General features: G+C 30.7%; 1 protein-coding gene across 2 annotated transcripts in view; it reads left to right on the top strand.

The window, feature by feature from the left end:
* LOC129978667 (leukocyte tyrosine kinase receptor-like) overlaps positions 1–20658 on the top strand; it is a 227768-nt gene that overhangs the window by 193879 nt on the left and 13231 nt on the right. For both annotated transcript variants that reach the window (XM_056090653.1, XM_056090654.1), the window contains exons 19-25: positions 310–391; positions 4441–4505; positions 6877–7006; positions 8767–8864; positions 10037–10129; positions 11300–11401; positions 11527–11661. In XM_056090653.1, coding sequence (XP_055946628.1) covers positions 310–391; positions 4441–4505; positions 6877–7006; positions 8767–8864; positions 10037–10129; positions 11300–11401; positions 11527–11661 — 705 coding nt within the window. The remainder of the gene's footprint in view (positions 1–309; positions 392–4440; positions 4506–6876; positions 7007–8766; positions 8865–10036; positions 10130–11299; positions 11402–11526; positions 11662–20658) is intronic.

Raw genomic sequence — 20658 nt, 5'->3', positions numbered from 1 at the left:
TATTTATTTAATGTATTGAATAACATCAGAAAATTATCATACTTGGTTAGTCATCACATATTTCGGTACTTATTTATTTTTAAGGTACCGGTTTACTTGGCAATTTTCAAATTGTGCCAAAATCGCCAAGCTCCCTTATAAAAAATGCAACCATCTTAGTGATATATCTCGATTGTTTGGCGATAAAACCCAAGGGGACTTAGAAATAAACAAGTACTCATATTTTGTTCCCAAAATTTTATAAATGATGTCATTATCTCTAACTGCATTTCTTTCGTTTTTTTTTTTTTTTTTTTTTTTGTATTCCAGTCCTTTGGGACAAGGCGCTTTTGGGGAAGTCTACCAGGGAACCCTTAAAATGGACGACGCAGAATTGCCTGTCGCTGTAAAAGTAAGTATTTTTTTCATTGAAATTTAATAGCTAATATTGTGTTTCATCTCTAAGAAATTTGGGAGGGGGAGGGTGAGATAAAAAATAATCAAGGTTCTAAAGTTAAATTAAGTTGCGTAAAACTTCAAATGAAAAGAAATAAGGGAAATAAATAGATATATCTTACTTGATAATATTTTATTATGCATCTATGCTGGTGATTGAATGGCCTTGAAATGATGAATCGATAATCAGAAAACGGCAGGAAACGAAGGTAAAATGCAATGCTTTACAAATTGTTAGTTGATTATATCGCACTTATATAGAAGGAATTATGAGGATACAGAATGTTAGGAAAGGGTGGCATATCGTAGCATTTCATCACGTATGGGCTTCCACCTATAGGCGAGCACCGCATTTATTATAAGAGGAACCTTTATGATGTTGGAATATAATATCTCGTAGTTCGCGTTCACAGTGTAACTACTGTTTGTGCCTTGCTGTTCTACGATTTAAAAAAATTAAGGATAGTTTGTCTAATTTTAACAAAAAAATTTTATGGCTCCATGAAATACTTACAGAGTATTAAATTATGAAATATTGAATAAATTATGAAATTATTCTTGATATGTTTAATACTATTTGTTTGTGAACGTGTTTTTTTAGTATAAGTCCTGGCTAGAGTTATGGCATATCAAATATCCATCATAGTATTTCATAAATTATTTCTTTATAGTCTGGTTGTGAGAATAGTTTTCAGCTTATTTAGCAGATTCTAGAAAACATTATAATATAACAAAAAAGCATCTTACGGTTAATCATATAGCCTCGAGAAAACGCACGTGTGTGTGTGTTTGTGCGTGCGTGTGTGTGTGCGTGTGTGTAGGAAGGGAACAAAATATAACGTGATTTAAAGCGTGAAGTTCACTGGATGACAATAACATGCATATATTATTATTATTTGTAAACAGAATTAATTGGAAAATTTATTTAGATAGATATCCTGTATATCCAATCTTGTATATCCTTCAACCATTAATAACCTTGTCTTTGTTTCTCGCCTATTACTAAAAAAATTATATATTTTTTTAATAACTTTTAAATATTACATTGATATTTAAAGTTTTAAAAATTAAATTTCTCTCAACCAATGGAGTAATATTTTATTTCATGACAAAATACACAGATTTGTTTGCGTAAAACAAAATAATATTCCATAATCAGCTCCTTTCATCTACGTGCTGCGATATGTCTTGTAATTTAATATTTAAAATTTGTCTTTGTTAATTTTGGTTCTCAAATATTTCTCTGCTCATTATATTTCGAAATATGCTTCCATTTCTAGAAATTATTATGTAGTATTTTATGAATGCTGGAATTTATTTTACAGACAAATTGATTTCAAATATCCCAATTATCAAAGACAAACATTTAATAATTAAATTACGTCATTTGAAAGAAATATCGCCACTAGATGATAAATGAAAATAAACCAAGGAACTGCTATGCAATTAGTCAAAATCAAAGCCTATACATTACACATGGAAGCTCAATTCCTGTTTATCATTATACAGCAAAAGTACACCAAATTAGTAAAACCTTTAAAATTGAGAAACACGGTCTCATAAATTAAGTTAATGTCTCAAAACGTACTATTTGGCTTGAGTAAATATATTTCCAAGCCTTTTCTTTCGCTTCTTCACCTTCTACTCTAAAGAGCTCGCCTCGAAACCGTGCTTAATACATTAATGAACCCCGTCGAAGCGCTTTATTCGTTTAGACAGTTTTCATCTTATTTGTTTTATAGATAATGAATAGGAGGACTCCGATTCTTCAGGTAAATGACGATCCTTTTAACACGTTGTAATCTACTTATCCTTAAACACACAGCGCTTCCGACTTATAAAGCCATTTGCTTAGGGAAAGATTCTTAATTCAATTTCGGAGATCTGGCAACGTGTCGTTGCCGGGAGGCGTTCTTCCTTTCAGCCAATCAGTGAACGGAGTAATGGCGTGGGCGAACAAATCTCTTTCAAGGAAGGAATTTTCTTGTTTGACAGAATAGAAATCGTTTTATACATATTGAACTGAAAAGAGCGTGATATTTTTAGCACAGCGTCTGGGTATTTTTAGAATGTCAAAACCTCTTTGAGAAAGGTTTGGAAGCAAATTTTTCAATGATATATTGCAGTTTTATCTTATCATCTCTTTTCATTTAAGTGAGAGAAGCAATTTTGAAAACCGGAATGGCAGCATTTATCATTTTGAGGGTAAAGTATCTGATAGAGATGTATAACAGCAATATTGCTCTTTCCAAAAATTGTGAGAGACTTTTCGAATAAAAGAGCTTGAATGTAAAGATCTAGAATTTTTAGAATATACCAACTTCCTAATCCAGTTGTGAAAAATTGAGTAAGGAAAAATCGCTGTTATTGAATAATCATGACAATAAAAAAAGAATATTGTAGCTCAATTTCAATAGCGAAGCTCTGACAAAGAAATATATTTGCTATTTTAAATAACTAAATGGAACAGTAGGTAGCACTTTGATTTAGGCTGTGTCTTGTTCAAATCGGTGATATATGAAACCAGGGATAACTTTATAAATAGATCTCTGTTTCTAATTAAAGGATTAAGGCATTTTATGGCCATAAGCAATTTGCATTATGAGTCCTACCTCTCATTTTGATCGATTTAATTTTATACTTCAACGCATTTTTAACTTAATTAATATGTTTGTAATTAATTTTAGATTTTTTTTATTAAAAAACATTTTTATCCATTTATTATGATCGATGACTAAGTGGTATTCATTTTTGTATCCAATATTATTTATTCATCTGCTACCGTACATTAAATTTATTAAGTGAACGGAATGAAACAGTAATATTTGACAAAGTTTTGATATATTCTTATCAAAGGCAAATTTGTATTTTTGCGGACCTATGCATTTCACAATATGAGGCCCCTTTCTTCAGTGCTTTTCAGTTTAATACCGATGCTTAATAAGCTGGTCACATTTTTAACATATTCATGATTTATTTTAGATTAATCTTTTTTATTTCAATAACTTTGTCAAAATATATTTGTTTTAATCGATTAGTAATGGCTAAAGGCTAGTCAGTGTTCATATTTGTACTCTATATTACCGAAATAAGCACTCGGTATTTATAAAAAAATATAGGAATATGACTAATTATACCTGGTTAGAGCTAATATTATTGTAATATTTTATAATCTATGGAATTTTTATATTTTGCAAATTTATTTATTGGACCTTTATGTCAATAAACTTTAATCGACTTGCCTGAGGTCCCCTGTCAACCTGGAGATTCATGGCAACTGCTTCGTCTGCCTTGTTGGGAATCCGTCACCGATTCTTATATTTCATAATTAATAGAATTTTATATTTGTATTTTTTCTGAAGTTATTTATTTGGTTACTAGGCTAGTGATAAATTTTCAAAATGACTTATCTGCCGTCTCCCATCAACCAACGGGCTTTAGGGAATTATTTAGTCTGCCTTATAGGAAATTCCACTAGTGTTTTATAAATATGAAGCTATGAAGTGGGTGACGACTTATCAAGATTTATTTAACAATGATTTTGAATATCGTCTTCTTCTAATGATCATTTTAAATATCGAATACCTCTAGTTATCATTTTAAATATCGTACACTTCTAATTATCATTTTAAATGTCGGATACTTCTAATTATCATTTTAAATGTCGGATACTTCTAATTATCATTTTAAATACCGAATACTTTATTAATAATTATTCTGTTGAGAATTTGAAATGAATATCATTGAGAATTTATTACATATTCTAATAAAATAAGAGGTGAAAGGCAGATTATGTTGATTTATAAAATGCCCATGTCTGATCGATTCAGATTACCCTATTTCACTACTTTGAAGGCATGATTTGATATTTAGAAAGGTCTTTGAATTTGTCCAGGAAGAAAGATTATTATTTCTTATAATAGTTTCCATCTCTGTATTTTAAATCTTTATGAAATCCGTGGAAATTACTTAACCTTTCTAGTAATGAAATTTATTTAATTTCAGACCCTTCCCGAAATGTCCTCAAATCAAGCCGTATTAGATTTCTTAATGGAAGCTGTTATTATGAGGTAAGAAGCGATGTATTTTTTTTCTAAACGAACAAAGATATACCTTAATACAAATAAAAATGTATAAGAATTTTTATTGAACATTTCGCCATTTTGAAATGGTTACTATCTTCTAATGGTTCATGTAATATCATAATGCTATCATACACATCAATATGTGTATCATCTAATAAAAATCTGCATGTTGACTTTAGATCTTGTGTAAAGTAATAACATAAACAACAAATTCAAGATATGCGATAGATACTAAAATTCAATTGATACTTATTACTTAAAATATGTATTATGCGAGCTTGAAATGAATTCTTTAAATTAGGAATTCCACCCAATTATTCAAATGTTACATTACCTTCAGTTAGAGCAAAGCCGTGTTATTTCTCCATTCCGAAAAGAAATATTTTAAGTTCGATCACAGTATTAAGAAAATAATTTCGTTCCTAAAACCCTTTTACAGTAAAAAAATGAGCATCATTTCTCAAACCATATTAAAGTGTCTTAACAGAATATACAAGAAATGAAAATATGGAGCAGCATTCCGTAAATCATTTACACAATATTTATATTTCTAATCCAAAATGTTCATGTTTACTATAGACTGTCGACTATCCGAACTCGTGACTATCCGCCTTCGATATGACACGGCCCAGTTACAAACCCATAATTAAAAGTTCATAATGAGTTACTTTATCAAGTTGTTGAACGTTTCCTCAAACACTAAAATACGTTAGTTTTTACACCTAATGTAATTATTTATGAATAAAGAGTAGGGTAAGATTAAATTATTTTTGGAAGAATCAAGAATTTGTTTCAATGTTTTGTTTATTTTAAAAGTGTTTGTATTCATAACGTGTTTTGCACATGTTTTTGCAATTGGGTTAGATATTATAATGTTTAAGCTAACTACAACCACTTTATTCATTTTTTGACTTTCTCGCCTGCAAATAAAGTATTACAAAGATCGATCTCGAGATTTTGACGAATCTTCACGTTTCATACATTTTTAAGTCCGGAAAGCACATTGCTGTAATCATGTTTGTCAGTCTGCCTGTCTTTGAATACGATAAAAAAAACTTTGAGCTAGATGGATGGAATTTGGCATGTGGTCTTTACATCAGATTTTTAAATTTCTTTCAAATTTTGAACGAAATTCATTTACAGAAAATTTATCTGTTTATTTGTCCGAGTATAAGATAATACATTAACTACAAAACGCAAAAAGCTAAATGGGCGAAGCTAGGTACTAAAAATTGGTACACAGTTTTGGCATCCCAAATGTTAATCGGTTTCAATTTTTTAATCTTATTCAGCATTGCTGACTGCCTGTCAGTTTGCGCATTCTAATTTAAATGTGATAACTGAATAATGTAACGATTCAGAAAAAGTAAAATTTAGTTTTTGATTTTATAATTAAAAATAAAAGTTCATAGCCTTGCCCAGTATACATAATTTTTATGCAGGTGCAAAAGATAACATATTTGTACAGCAGTTCTGATAAGTATCAATAAACTTCTAGCCTGTACAAAGTGGAAAGAAAATTGTGATTAATAATGAGTTTAGGTATAATAAACAAATGTTTAGTATAGGTGGAATAGGGAATTAAAATTTTTAGCAATCCATTCTATTCAGATTTTGTATGTGGCCTGTAATTTCCGCACATTCAGCAAGAAATGTCTACAATATGAATCAAAAATATGTTTTAAATTTCAAAAAATTAATTTTGATTTTCTAAATCTCAGAAAAGAAAAAAAAAAAAAGAAAAGAAAAGAAAAAAGAAAGTAAAGAAAAAAATTGAAAGAAAGAAAGAAATGAAAGAAAAGTAACTTCCTTACATACTTTAGATAAAGCATCATTCATATAAAATTGTTCATGATAACACTTATAATCGAAATCACTTATTCAATTCATTTCAATCGAATCGAAGATTTCTTATAAAAAATAAAGAAATCTTCTAATGCAATAACTATAAATGATCCGATATTAGTGCTAATTTTATATATTGTCATTCTTAATGTCACTAATGAATGATAATTACGTAGTCATGAAAATATGAAAATAAATTTTGTTTAAATATACTTAAAAGATAAAGAAATGATACAAAATTCACTATTAGAACTTATAATTATTTATATCAACGCAAAAAATAAGCTTAAATATATATGAGTTAATGTTCTCTCTCTCTTTCTGGCTTCAAAAATAAGATCTAATTATAAAATTTTCCAATATAAATTCGTTTAATTAATAAAAAAAATCCTTAAATATTTATATATTACATGAATGAGTCATTTGAATTACAGAAATTACAGGTATGAAACACCTTTTGTTAGAACGATTTCCAAGAAATGCCAAAAGTTTCTTTATCTTTTTCCTGCAGTAAATTCAACCACCCGAACATTGTCAGCTTCATTGGTGTCTGCTTCGACAAAATGCCTCGATTCATCGTCCTTGAGCTTCTGCCTGGGGGAGACCTCAAGATGTTCCTCAGGGAGTGCAGACCGAAGCCGGTGAGCAAACACCCTTTTTCTTTTTTTCTCAAGTTATTTCTTTATCTGACAGCTCGTAAGTTCCTAAGAGACCTGGAAGATCCATGATTGTGGTCGTTTCTAACTTAATTTCCCCCTCATTTCAGATTATGAAGCTAAAAATTTGGTAGATTTATCATTTAAAAAAAATCTGTTGAAACTTAGGTTTAAAGTGCACATGGGAAACATTTTAGGCAAGAATTATATAATTATATTAGTAAGACCATATTATATTAGTAAGATACAATATTATGTTCACAAAATCTTATGACTGAGATACACATTGCCATTCCATAATGGGGAAAAAACATAATTAGAGACACATTTCGAAATATCTTCAATATCTGTTGTTTGTTTGTTTGTTTCTTATGGCACTTGCCACTGACAAGCCCGCTGTTACGAAGACAGCGATTTAAGCCTGAGGGGGACGTCTCTTATTTTTTATAGCAGCGCCAACTAGGGCCAAGAGTACGACTTTGCTACTCACGCATCACTCATTCGCTTGCACAACCCCTTTTTACAGGAGGGCACATTCACACATCTCACAGATAGAACAACAGAAGAACAACCATGCCCGAACCCGGGACGCTCAGATCACGGGGAAGACGCGCTACCCCTATGCCAGGACGCCGGCCCAATATCTTTTTATTGGATATGTTAGCTAAATTGTTTGATATCATCTTTGATTAAAAGAAAAAGTTGAAATTTTATTAAAATGCCCCATGAGTTTGTGACCAATATAGTAACTGAAACAAGCAATCCAAGCAGTTTTTCTAGTATCCCTATTGCCAATTTATTTACTAAATTTTCGCCTTGTTGAGTTGTATACCTTATACTTTGGCAACTTGGTATTGCTGGCATTAAAGTAGATTTCACTCAAAATAGGATTCCACCAATTTATCTTTCTCTTCATATTTCAAGTTTATATTTTTATTAGATTCTAAAAAGCATTCACATTTTTATTTTCCCGTATTAGGGATTTAGAAAAAGTAATGTCAAACATTTCGGCTTCGAAATTTTGATAACTCCACGTTTTATAATTCCCTGAGTCCCGAAAGCAAATTTTTGGCATTGTGTCTGTCTATCTTTAAATACGGTACCTTAAAACCACTTTCAACTAAACCCATGAAATATGATATATGTACTTCGCACTACTTTTGTAGATTTTTCTCAAATATTGAACGAAATCCGTTCAAAGGAAATTTAACTGAGTATTCGATTACAAATGAACTCAATAAGAAAAAATTTAAAATTCTAGATAGACAAAATTCAATTCTCAAATTTGGCATTTAAAACATAGATGATCAAATTTTGATTCAAACATGTCAAAGGGTTGATCGCCCATCGATCTATACTTTCGTATGCATGTAATTACACGAAAATTGATGAAATTTAGTATGTGATCTAATTATCACAGCTGTTTGATTTTATTCAGTTATACCCAACATGCATATCTCTACAATGGATTCAGTAGACACTTAAATCCAACCATGAGATCTATATTTCTTAACTATCGTTCATCAATGCTACATAAGGCATAATTTGCAGTCTTCTTGAAGGTCTACAATTTTATCCGAAGGGAAGATGTATACGATCATTATGGAAAAGTTTAAGAATATTTTACGAAAATATTTAGGAAAGACCACTTCCGTTGGTTAAATTATTTATACCTAATATTATACCTCATCCTATCCTAACTTGGTTCCTAACTGCAGGCGAGGCTTTTTTTTCTGTCTTTTCAGAACAAACCATCACCTTTGACGCTCACTGACCTACTGAAACTTGCCATAGACGTAGCTAAGGGATGCCAGTATTTGGAAGAAAATCATTTTATCCACAGGTGAGATCAGAATATTAATTTTCAAAATTCGTTAAATGAAACTATTTTGTTCAGTAAGAGCCAATATCCTGACTAAAATTAGCAGTAATATTCATATTTAAGCGCATGTCTGAACTATTTACTCATTAAGATATAGGAAACTAATAAATTCATTTCCATTTAAAATTTATTATATATCATGTTGAGCTTTAATGAAAAATTTAATTTAAACTAAAAACAAAATGCATTTTATTATTAATATATTTCGCAATCAAATCCTTATTATTACCAAAATAACATTCATTGAATTTGCTTTTTTTCTGCCTTTTGTATCTGTTAAAGAACTGGCACTTTTCCCATCTTCATTGATATCGGCTCAGTAATGAAAATGGGGAAAAAAATCATACCGCCACAATGTTTTAAAATAAAATTCTATATTTCTGAATAAATTTATTTTTACAAAATATTAACTTCATTTGAATCCCATTATTGTTTTGATTTCTTTACTATCTAATTAAATACTTCCGGTATGGTGATTGGATTTCGCCACTCTGGAGGGTACGCAAAAAGGTGGGGGATCTGGCTCCTTCCATCGATGACGGGGCGTACTTCCTTAGGGAAGGGTTGTACCGTGACCGGTGATGGCATTTAGGACTCAACCACAGTTCCCGCCAGTGTTGCTGTTGCGGCGGTCGAGTCATTCAGTTTTCTTTATCCGTGTGCATTCGGGAGGGTCGGCGAGTCAGTGATATGACTTACTATCTAATTAAAATTTTATCTCCTAATTTGAAAAAAAAATGTTCATATGATGATTCAACGAATAGAATGCGAGAAATGTTTAAGAATTTCATGTCATTTTTCCATAGATTTATACCGTGAATACCATCATTTCCCCATGAAATTATACAATGAATAATTTAATTATATCTTGTAAGTGAAAAAGAAAATTGATAATTTAATGTTTCTACACGGGAACTGCAATTAAGAAGCAATTATAAAAATTCAAAAGATATAAGTTGTAATCATAATTTAAAAGCCAAAAATTACTATAAATGAATTTTATTAGTAAATAAAGATACATTATGACATAAAAATGTTAATCAGTCACAGGGCACAGAAGATATAACGAATTTTCTATAGGAAAGTTATTTTTTTTTTAAATCTAGTTCCATTTTGTCTCATTCTTTTCCCAGAGATATTGCTGCGAGGAATTGTCTCTTGACGACAAAAGACGCGGACAGAGTGGTTAAAATTGCTGATTTTGGGATGGCCAGGGACATCTATAGGTGAGTATGAAAATGCTCAACTCTTTATGTATATATTTTTTTCATGTTCCCTCATCTTACCCATTTTAATTTTCTGTCAGTTGAATTTTTTTCTTGCTGACAGTACCCATAATATTTGCTTTTGGACATAGATTCTAACTGTCAAATTAAATTTTTTTATGAATCAATCCTGAATGAGACTAAGTGAATAATCTGAATTCAAATCTTTTTTATTTCATTCATTTCGAAATTGAAGGAATTAAAAGTATCTCAAATGCTGATGAATGTGTTTTCAGCTTTCATAATTTAGATGTCTATTTTGTTTCATTTAGTTTCATTCACCTCTAATCTAGAAAATGCATGGGATGTATTTCGGGTCATTCTTAATTAAAACTACGATGCAATGCATTTTAAACAACTTTCGTTATTACCAAAAGAAATACATTTTCGCACATTATTTAATCAACCTAATTAATTTGGATAATTGAAGACTCTGGAATCGACTATGTGGTAAAAAATTTGTTAAGGTGAGATACAACGCTGAATGCTTAAATATTACATAAACAATTGCATAGAATATCGAATAAATTTTTATTAGAATTAATGTGAGTAACTCATAAATTACTCTAAAGCTACACAGTGTTACTATTAATGATATTCCATCAAGTATCTTCAGAAATTTACATTTTTTTATTTTTAACAATTTTTGAGTTCATAAAACATGTCTTGCGATTTTAATTAAAGTATCGCTGCTCGAAGCATTCTAGCTAAAATGTGCCCTCAAAAGAATAAAAAAATCTTGCCAAGATTAAATTTTGAATAAGGTAAATAAAGTTCCAAAAATGAATTCCATGAAAGATAAATGTACATCTGCTGGAATAAGTATAATTCAATCGTCACTGAATTATAATACTACCGACATAGTCGTTATAAATTTTCAATCGAAAAAATTATAATTTAAAATTATTTTTATTAAATTTGTGGTTTAGGCCTTTATTTACACCTCATTTATTTCCTCTTGCTCTAAAATGTACATTAAAGCATTGTTATATTCCTATGACCACTGGTTTCTCTACACGATGTTCTGTGCTAGAACAATTTAATCCTAACCACTCTACAATTATCACTCTGCTTTCCTAACTTACCAGTTAAATTATTATGTATTGAATGTTACCGCATTTTTGTTAACAGAGCTGACTACTACAGGAAAGGTGGGAAGGCAATGCTACCTGTCAAATGGATGCCACCAGAGGCTTTTCTCGATGGAATATTTACCTCCAAGACGGACGTCTGGTAAGTTTCTCAACAATATCAGAAAATAAGCGGCATTATCTTTTGTATATGTGTCTAGAAACTTTCGAAAGCTTACAAAAATAAATAAATAAAGGCTCTTTTCTTTCCTTTTTTCTTTTTTAAAGGTCGTACGGGGTGCTTTTATGGGAAGTCATATCGCTCGGTTACATGCCATATCCCGGCCGAGGTAACCAAGAAGTGATGCAGTTAGTGACATCTGGTGGACGTCTGGAGCCTCCCACCAATTGTCCAGCTCCAGTGTAAGTATGACGCAGAAATGTTTATTCTTTGGTATTATAAATGCGATGTTATTGGTTGTCCCAATTTTAAAAAAAGGATAACTCTTGAACAAAATTTTCTTTTTTATTGTTGGGCAAGAAAGCTTTTTCTCTAAATTATTGCATGTTTCTTCATAAAAATCGAATGTCTTTCAAATGATTTCAGGATTCTAAAGTTTAGTTTTATAAGATAACCTCGCTTCGTGGGATATCTTATAAAACTTTTTAAATATTCTGCAAAGCAAAAATTCTTCATTGTATTAAATTAAAGAAAAAGAGTTAAAAGATCAAAATCTCTGTGTTCTGTGCTCGGAATTTCTGTGTTTTTATTATTTTTTTAATTTTCACTCGCAATTCATTTTTGATTTAAAAATATTTTCATTAGAAAAATTTGAAAAATTGAAAAATTTAAAAATAAATATGAAATCCAAAAACTGATTAATGATAAAGAAAAAAAAGTCCATTAAAAGCATGTCACCTTGCATGCTGCACATTTTGTGAGAGAAATTGCAAGTTGATCCTTCTAGGTGCGCATTGTTGCAGCAAGAAAGGTAATTGAACTAATTGCAGGTAAGTATGATTTTGTGATGACTCGGATTTTCAAGCCATATTCAAATAACTTATATGCTGTAATCATATTATTAATGTGCGCAAGATTCCGTTTTCGTACGAAACTGACGATGGTCTATAATTTTATTATTGATTTTTTCCATATTTCGCACTTTTTAAAGATTTTTTAAAAAAACTGTAAAATCCAAATTTCATCGTTAGAACAGGATAAATAGTCTTATCTCAAAGCGTGTAGCTATTTTTCAATATTTAGATACCAGTATTATGGTTGTAATTATCACCATGTTGAAATTAAGCGAAAGAAGGCTTAAAGATTGAATTAATCATAACAAACTAACAGCCCATAACGAATATCTTCATAGACCAGCAAAAGTAATAAAAAGCAAAAAAACAAACAGCAAAGAAAATTTTAACAAAAATTTCATTGCTTAGTTTTTAAAATTTCCTATTTTTAATAATGCATTACATTAATCATCAAAAGCCGATTGAAGTCGTTACATTCATGCAACAATCTATCTATTAACAACAGCCAATATTCTGGCATTTCTCAGAGAAGGATTTATGTTAACAGAGAAGACGTGCAAAATGTCAAGTAACAACTATTATTTTTACCATCATTCTTTTTTCATCGTTCTATCGTTTGTAATTTTGTGACCCATTTAAAGTTAAACCTTATTTATCTGGCTTGTACTAGTTTTTAAATTGGATTTGGTTAGATTTTTTTTATCAATATGGGAAACTCAAGAATTTTATACAGTAATTTGATCAATGACGGAGAAGTATATTTATGTATCTTATTAATAAAGTGCTACCGAAAATGATGCCCACAATAGAATGAAGAAACACAGAAATATCGGAAGAAAATGAACAGTTCAATATTTGGTAAAAACAAACTACAATTACGAAGGTTGTCAATCATTTCTTTCACAAGACGAACTTCATCGCATTAAAGCATAGGATCTGATATTCCTTTTATAGCAAAACAGCGCGATTTAAATTATAACTACGCTAAATTTATTGTCATCAGTCTCTTAAGGAATTTTTTAATATTCTAATATATGTAAACTGGCATTCTATCTGTAAAGCGAGACATGCGATTTACTTGATATGATATGCATGATTTAAAATCTTGCAAAACTGTCTACAGGGCAGATCTCTGAACTATGGGCTATCACATTTGACAGGTAGTTATTTTTGGGGCAATAGATGCTCACTAAGAAAAATTTATTAAATTAAGAATGTTAATTAAAAATTAATCAAAAATATAACATTTTTCTCAATAAATTAGAAGTGTATTTAATAAAAAAATTATTTTAATACTACTATAAAATTAAAATTATAAACTTTTCACAGATATTAAGTTTATTTCAGCACAAAGTTTTCACTAATTGTAGTTTAGTTTAGTTATATTAACGTCCCGTTGTAAAGCAACATTAGAGCTATTTTGGGACGGATCTCGTAATTTTGAACCGCGGTCAGATGACGAGGACGACACCTGAGCTGGCACCCCATCTCCACACCACACCAGCGGGAGGACGTTTGGCATGACGGATTTAACGTGCAACAGACCCCCTTGCACGACGGTTCTTCGGTGGAATCGAAAATCGAACCTGACACCCTACGACTCATAAGCCGAGACCTTACCACCAGGCCACTGCGGCCCTTCACTAATTGAAATACTTTGAGAAGTATATTACAATTCACTAATTGAAATACTTTGAGAAGTATATCACAATTCACTAATTGTAATATACTTCTCAAGGTATTTTCAAGTATATTTTGCAATAATTCTTTTCATTGTCTCAGCAACAGGATTTATACAACGTTTCAATTTATTTTTGTGTACGAGTTATCATTGCTATAATTAGGAGTGCTTTGTTTAAAAAAAAAAAACTAATACAAGGAAAAGTGAATGAATCCTAATCAATCCCAAAATTATCTTGACACAAATTTCTGACTAGAGGCTCGTATTCTCTATAATTGTTTTATGTTTTAAGTTTAATACGACAAGTAAGAAATATTGAACATTCAAAAAATATTAGATGAATTGAAAGAAAGGGACACGGAATCGAAAAAAAAAAAAAAAAAAAAAAACGCTCGTTTAAACACAAAACACTTCCATTTACATTCCACCTACACACCATTGTCTGCATTGTTGACAAATCCAGATTTTCAAGCATGTGTTGAAGTCAGGTGAAACTGAAGTACGGTAAATTTTTTCCTCCTACATGCTTTTATTCACTTCTTCGTGAGCTTTTACTGAAAACACCCGTTTATTCGTCACTAAAGTGACAAAAACATTTTTAAGAATACTTGCTCCCTCCGAACTTGATTAAAACATTTCCAGCATTAAGGTTCCGAATTGAGCAAAGGAAATTCTCAAGAAGAAAAATCCAGAAGTTTCCGAAATAACATAACCTGAATTTGGCCCAATTTATTCTGCCATACAAGCAAGATTTTTTTTGTGGTTCGTTTTATAGGAATTCAACGTACTCTATAGAATGAAAATGTAAGGCACATTTCCAGTTCTCGGAGGCAATAACTATTCTACTTCTTTTTCGAATACCGCTGCTAGGTTACATACAATGGTCTTTCGATAACAAGAGAGAAAAGATTTATTTTGCATAGTTCCGGTTCTTTTACCGTTTGGAGACGAATTCCTGTGAGTATTGGGCTTCGGGAGAAATAGGCTTCATTAGTGTCCGTTCGAGAACTTTCAGAATTCGTTTCTATAGGATTTTTTCTTCCCCTTTGAATCGAACAATATGTATTGTTGTTTTGTAAGATGCGAATCATTTTCTTAAAGTTGCAATTGTGTATTCCAAAATCTTTTTATTCAAAAAATAAAATAAAGGTTAAAAAAATATGTTGTTGGAACCGATGTTTCTTACACAGCTTTTTACCAGGAGAAATTTATTTTTTCTAAATATCTGTAAATAGTATTTTTAAAAAAATATGCTTGTAATGTAAAAATTTTTAATAAAATATATTTTGTATAATAGAGAAAAGTTTTAAAATGTGTCTTAATACTGAAAAATGCTCAGCACTTTTCAGCTGTCTAAGGTAAACGAAAAGAGATAACTAAATTTTTGAGAGTAATCTTTTCATCGCCAGGCTAAATGCCCATGTGAAACAAAACATACAATTCCATCTTTTGAATCTTTCAAGCAATTCTAGATTTTTAATTGTAAAATGAGGAGCCAGAGCAGAAAATTCTGATGACATCTATTTGAGGGACAAAATATGCGATCCTAAAAATATCCGTGAGAAAGGTTGAATCAATATGATCTCGAATTTTGCAAAGAGGAGAGTATTCGAACCAAATTGTAGGGTTGGAAATTTAACTGTAACAACCATACAATTACATTCGATGCAACTTAGATATTAGTATGATATTCTCAAATGTTGTGTACATCTTGTTTCCTATTACGTTGAATACTTGAAACACTATTAGGTTGTTTATGAAGCGTTCTATCGCTTTTAGCATGCCCAGTACAACCTGTAATTAGGTTTTTTTTCAGTCCATGAGTTTATACTTTCAATTATATTTTCCAGCTTATACTTTCTAAGGAAATAAGGATCATTCAGAGACTTTTAATTCCAAACTTTTTCAGAGATTCTTAAAACAGTAGACGGTTTAAGTTCGTACTAAAGTCTTATTGGTTATAATTACATGGTTGTCACTATTTAAACTGAAACACTCTTGTACATATAAAAACAAGTTTGTTTTTTTTGTTAACATGAATATTTCCTCATGGAATATGAAATTCTGCAGACATTAATATTTCAAACATTTTATTGTATGTTTTGCTAATGACAAGTTACAGAAATTACTTTGTCTTTCATTTCCTAAGGATATTTTTCTACTACGCTTATCTTTAGTAAATCATGTGGCCAGTATTATTGTTATCTTTAGAATGATTTTAAAATATGATATATATTCACATTCTTTTTATTAAGATCAGATGCAAAATTTTATAGATCTAGCCCATTGATCTTTGGGACGATTATAATTATAAAATTATATTTAGACTGACAGATATTACATATAAACAAGCGTCATTGCATTAATGGTTTTTATTTCAGCGTCGGGAAACTAAAATCCTAAATTCTTTCACAATCTAAAGATCTAATTATTTTCAGATTAATATATTCATTGCGGTGAGCATGCAAAGATTCTCTCTCTCTCTCTCTCTCTCTCTCTTTTTTTTTTTTTTTTTTTTTTGCTTTTCTTCAGTCACTTTACTTTTTCGAAGAAAGTAGAGCGTTTCGTCACTAAGAAACGGAACAAAGGGCACTCCAGCATTCACGCCGTAGTGAATGTGTCAACAAATTTTTCAGTATACAGTGTGTTTACTCTATTCATGGCCTAATAGTTAATTTCGAAACTTTTAGAGACAGACATATTCTTCTAATTGGAAAAAATGCTATGTATGATATAAAGATTTATATTTCACTTGTTCGCTATATCCATGGTTTTGCTTACATTTATTTCTTCTTCAAGAAAAATTCAATTTATATATATTTTTATGATGAAATTTATTTCATTTCCTGTATTTACTACCTTAAAAAATTTTAGTATCCTTCACATTCATTAATAAGAATTAAAATTACTACTCCAAAGCTTTTAGATAAACTATATTCTTGGTCACGTTGTTTAGCACACCTTTGTAAAAACTTCTTCGAGTTATCGATCTAGAATTTGACAACTCTGGTACTGACAGTATTCTGTGATTAAATTTCAACTTAAGAAATCAACAATTTCCAGAGAAGACAACCTAAAATGTTCTTTGGTCTCAGATATTCAATACTTCCCTAATTTAATAATTAAAGCAACATGTAGACATCCTAATGTTTACAGTTGATAATAACAGAATTCACATAATCATTAAATCCAAATAACTCCATTTCATTAGTCATAGACTAAAATCGTTTTCTTCAGAAACTATGTTACCGTTCGAGTATTTCAAAATTGATACTAGTGGAAATATTCTTTGATAAAATTGAACCTAAAGTTGTCCCACTTGCGTGAGGAAAATAAATATTATGTCAATGTTTATTTTACTCACGTAAAAGAGCCTCGAAAAAATGGAAACGATATTTGGACAAAGAATGTACTTTAATCTTGCTATCAACTTTGACGTTGAAATCCCAAAATGCTTTTGTAGGAGTCTACATCTTCAAAAGTTGAAAACCCAATGGAAAAAAAAAGAATAGAATTCTTCATCCAAGGTCTGCCAAAGAAAAAAAAAACTCTGTATTGAATGGACAGATTAGAGTTATAGTGGTGTAAGTCGAATTCTGTTTTCGTTTTCAAGTAAACAATATATCACAAAATGTAATGAATTAGTCTACAATAAAAACGCTGTAATATCATCGTTTTAAGGGTTCCTTGGATCCAATTGTAACTTGAGTGTCGAACTTCATATCATTTGTGAATTATTTAGAATTAGAATTTAACTTCAAAAATGACTTACACCACTGTAACTTTAACTCGTCCATATAATGCTAGACCGTTATTTTTACTGACGTCATGTCTTTAGAATTGTGCGATTTTCGTCTAGTCATGGCGATTTGGATGAAAATTTTCTGATTCACTCCAATAGGGCAGATTGTCGCGTACGTTCTTTTTTGGCATTCACATTTACAATAATGTTGGAAATTTTTACCAAGATAAAATTCTTGTTTCAAAAAAAGTTTATTTCAAAAATTTAAACTAAAGAAATTAAATAGAATTTTCAATATCTAGAGCTGAAACTTATAATTATGAAATCTTATAATTATGAGTTATTATGAGTTATTTTTATAATTATGAAATCGTTTATTGCTAGAAACAGCATTTACAGATATACAATTGCCTCCAAAAGTGAAGGTACAACTTCTCTTTGCGTCTAATTTGAGAATGAAAGAACATAGAAACAAGAAATTTGGAAGACATATGCACTAAGCACTTCTTTTATGAATGGATATAGAAAATTTCTTAAATTCAACACACATATTTATTATTGGCAGAGAACTCCATTCTTGGAGAAAACGGTACATCACAATTTTATATGGAAAGATGTCGCGGAAACATTGAAGAAAGGGGTTCCAGTAAAGAGTGTGTCCACCCCTAGCTTCGGGACCCTACCGTAGTATTAGCGGCATCAATTTTCCGCTCTGAGAATGAATTCGGACCCCGAAATAGGAAGTAAAGTCCAAACATCGGAGTAATCTTTGTTCTAGCTCATTTAACGACTTTGGAGAAGATCTCAAAGCAGCAACCTGTCTTTCAAAGTAGTCCCAAAGATGTTCTATCGGATTCAGGAGCGGGGATCGGTTATTACATTATCTCCATACAGTGACTCTCCAGATCGTCCTCAATAAGCCGAGCTCAGGGCGAGCGCATATTGTCATCTATCAGAAGAAAATCATTATTGGTTGCAGCGGCATATGAATGGACATATGGATTAAGGATCTACGTCTTGATATCTCACAGCTTTGAAAGTTCTTCTATGGAACACATGCATATCAGTGTGACCACCAAGAGAAAAGATCCCTGACTAAACCATTCTTCAACCACCTCTAGTTGTGGCTTTCAACACTATTGTATTGATTGTACCTGGTGCGTTGTTCCCTCTAGATCATCTAACGACATGAATAACTCTCCCGTATGAGCCTGAACTCTTCTGTGAAGAGTATAAAATCGGGCAAATGTATGCTTCCGGATATTTCTAGACTCTCCTGGATATTGTCAATGAAACTGCCAATTCGAAAAATAACAACTATGCACAAGACTTACAGACCAAATTACAAAAAATAGATTTTTGCACATTTTCTCCCGTGCCAGTATAAGTATTCAGTTCTTTAAAATAAAAGTTAAAGCTATTGTTTTGGCACTAGTTTTCTTAAAATTCGTTACTATCATGCATATAAACTGAGAATTTTAATATTAATCATTTTAGGGAATGACTATATTTTTTAATACATGCTCTCGAACATCTGTTCAAGCAAAGTGCGATATATAGCCGAAATTTACTCCCCCTTTTCTTCCGTTAAGTGTGATAGTTGAATATCAATACTCATGTTTCGTTCATTAGAATGACTCAATATAGAAAAAAGTAGGAGAGCTTGATCCATTTCCTTGTATATATATATATATATATATTCACTTGACAGTCATTAGATAGGCAAAGACCTTTTATACACATATCCACCCCTTAAGAATATGAGCAGCCATTGCATTTTTTGTTGGGCATAGATATTTCTCTTGTTTCTGAAAAGAGAGATCCCACTTTTCAAGATTACGAGGCTGCAGGTTTCGTAATTCTTGGGAATCAAAGGATTGAACATGGATGATATGCTATCTTCAAGAAACATCTTCACTTCTCGTTAGTTATTTGATATTGACGCTTCTTGACGTTTGTGGAGATGGCAAACGTAAAGAAGCGTCAAGATATTTTAGTAGTTTATTTAGTGATGGATATTTAGTGGTATTGGTAAAGCCTTTTCAATTTTGTAAGCATTGTTTTTAATCATTTGTAGGAAAGAAAATTAAAGGAGGTGCTTTAAATGCCATGATTTTTCTTCAAAACTGTGTTATTAGTTTCCTAGGATTGATGTTTCTTGAAAAGAACTTCAGTAGATTTCTGTTACGAATTTCATTTCTGCTTAAAAAATAATATTTTATTTTCTCCTATTATATCTTCATCTTTAGACTATTATATTTTTACCTTACGGTTTTCACTTCATTGACTTTTACCTGAATATTGGCAATTCTCAAAAGAATTTTTTACATAATGTTTAACAATATGTGTTATTATAGTGCTGAAATCCAAACTCTTTTCTTTGTTTCATCAAATATTTAATGAGATTTGCCTTTGTTAAGAATGGTCATTTGCACAATAAGCTGGTTAAACTAACAAAATAACTAGCTTAATACCTATCACATTATGATTCTCAATATATTTTTGAGGGAATAACAAATATAATGAAAGTTATATGCATAATATATTTAATTGAAGTTAAATACAATCAATATTCCCGGAGTACAAATTGATTGCCAAAGCTGCGAACCCCAGAAAGTTTTAAATTCAATGTCAAAAGATGTCGTCTCTCTACAAATCAACTGCTATAACTTAAGATAAAATTTGTTGTCATTTTCTTTCTTGATTCAACAGTACATAGAAGATTGAAAGGAACCAATTAAAAGCATCTCCAAACAAATATTTGATATATTGCTGTAGCATGCAAACATCGGAATCAATTTATAATTAGCATGATAAAAAATCAAACGAATTCACATATTTTTAAAACAAAATATTTGCTTTCAATCTGAAAATGCTTCAAATTAAAAAGTGGACCAAGTCTGTATAAGCTTTTATTTAAGTCAACAGTGAAAGAACCTTTCTGTGAATTTGCGCTCCCACT

The sequence above is a fragment of the Argiope bruennichi genome, chromosome 1 (genome assembly GCF_947563725.1).
Source record: "Argiope bruennichi chromosome 1, qqArgBrue1.1, whole genome shotgun sequence".
NCBI classification, from domain to species: Eukaryota; Metazoa; Arthropoda; class Arachnida; order Araneae; family Araneidae; genus Argiope; species Argiope bruennichi.
Note: the sequence above shows the minus strand (reverse complement) of the source record. Positions and strands in the feature narration are given on the sequence as shown.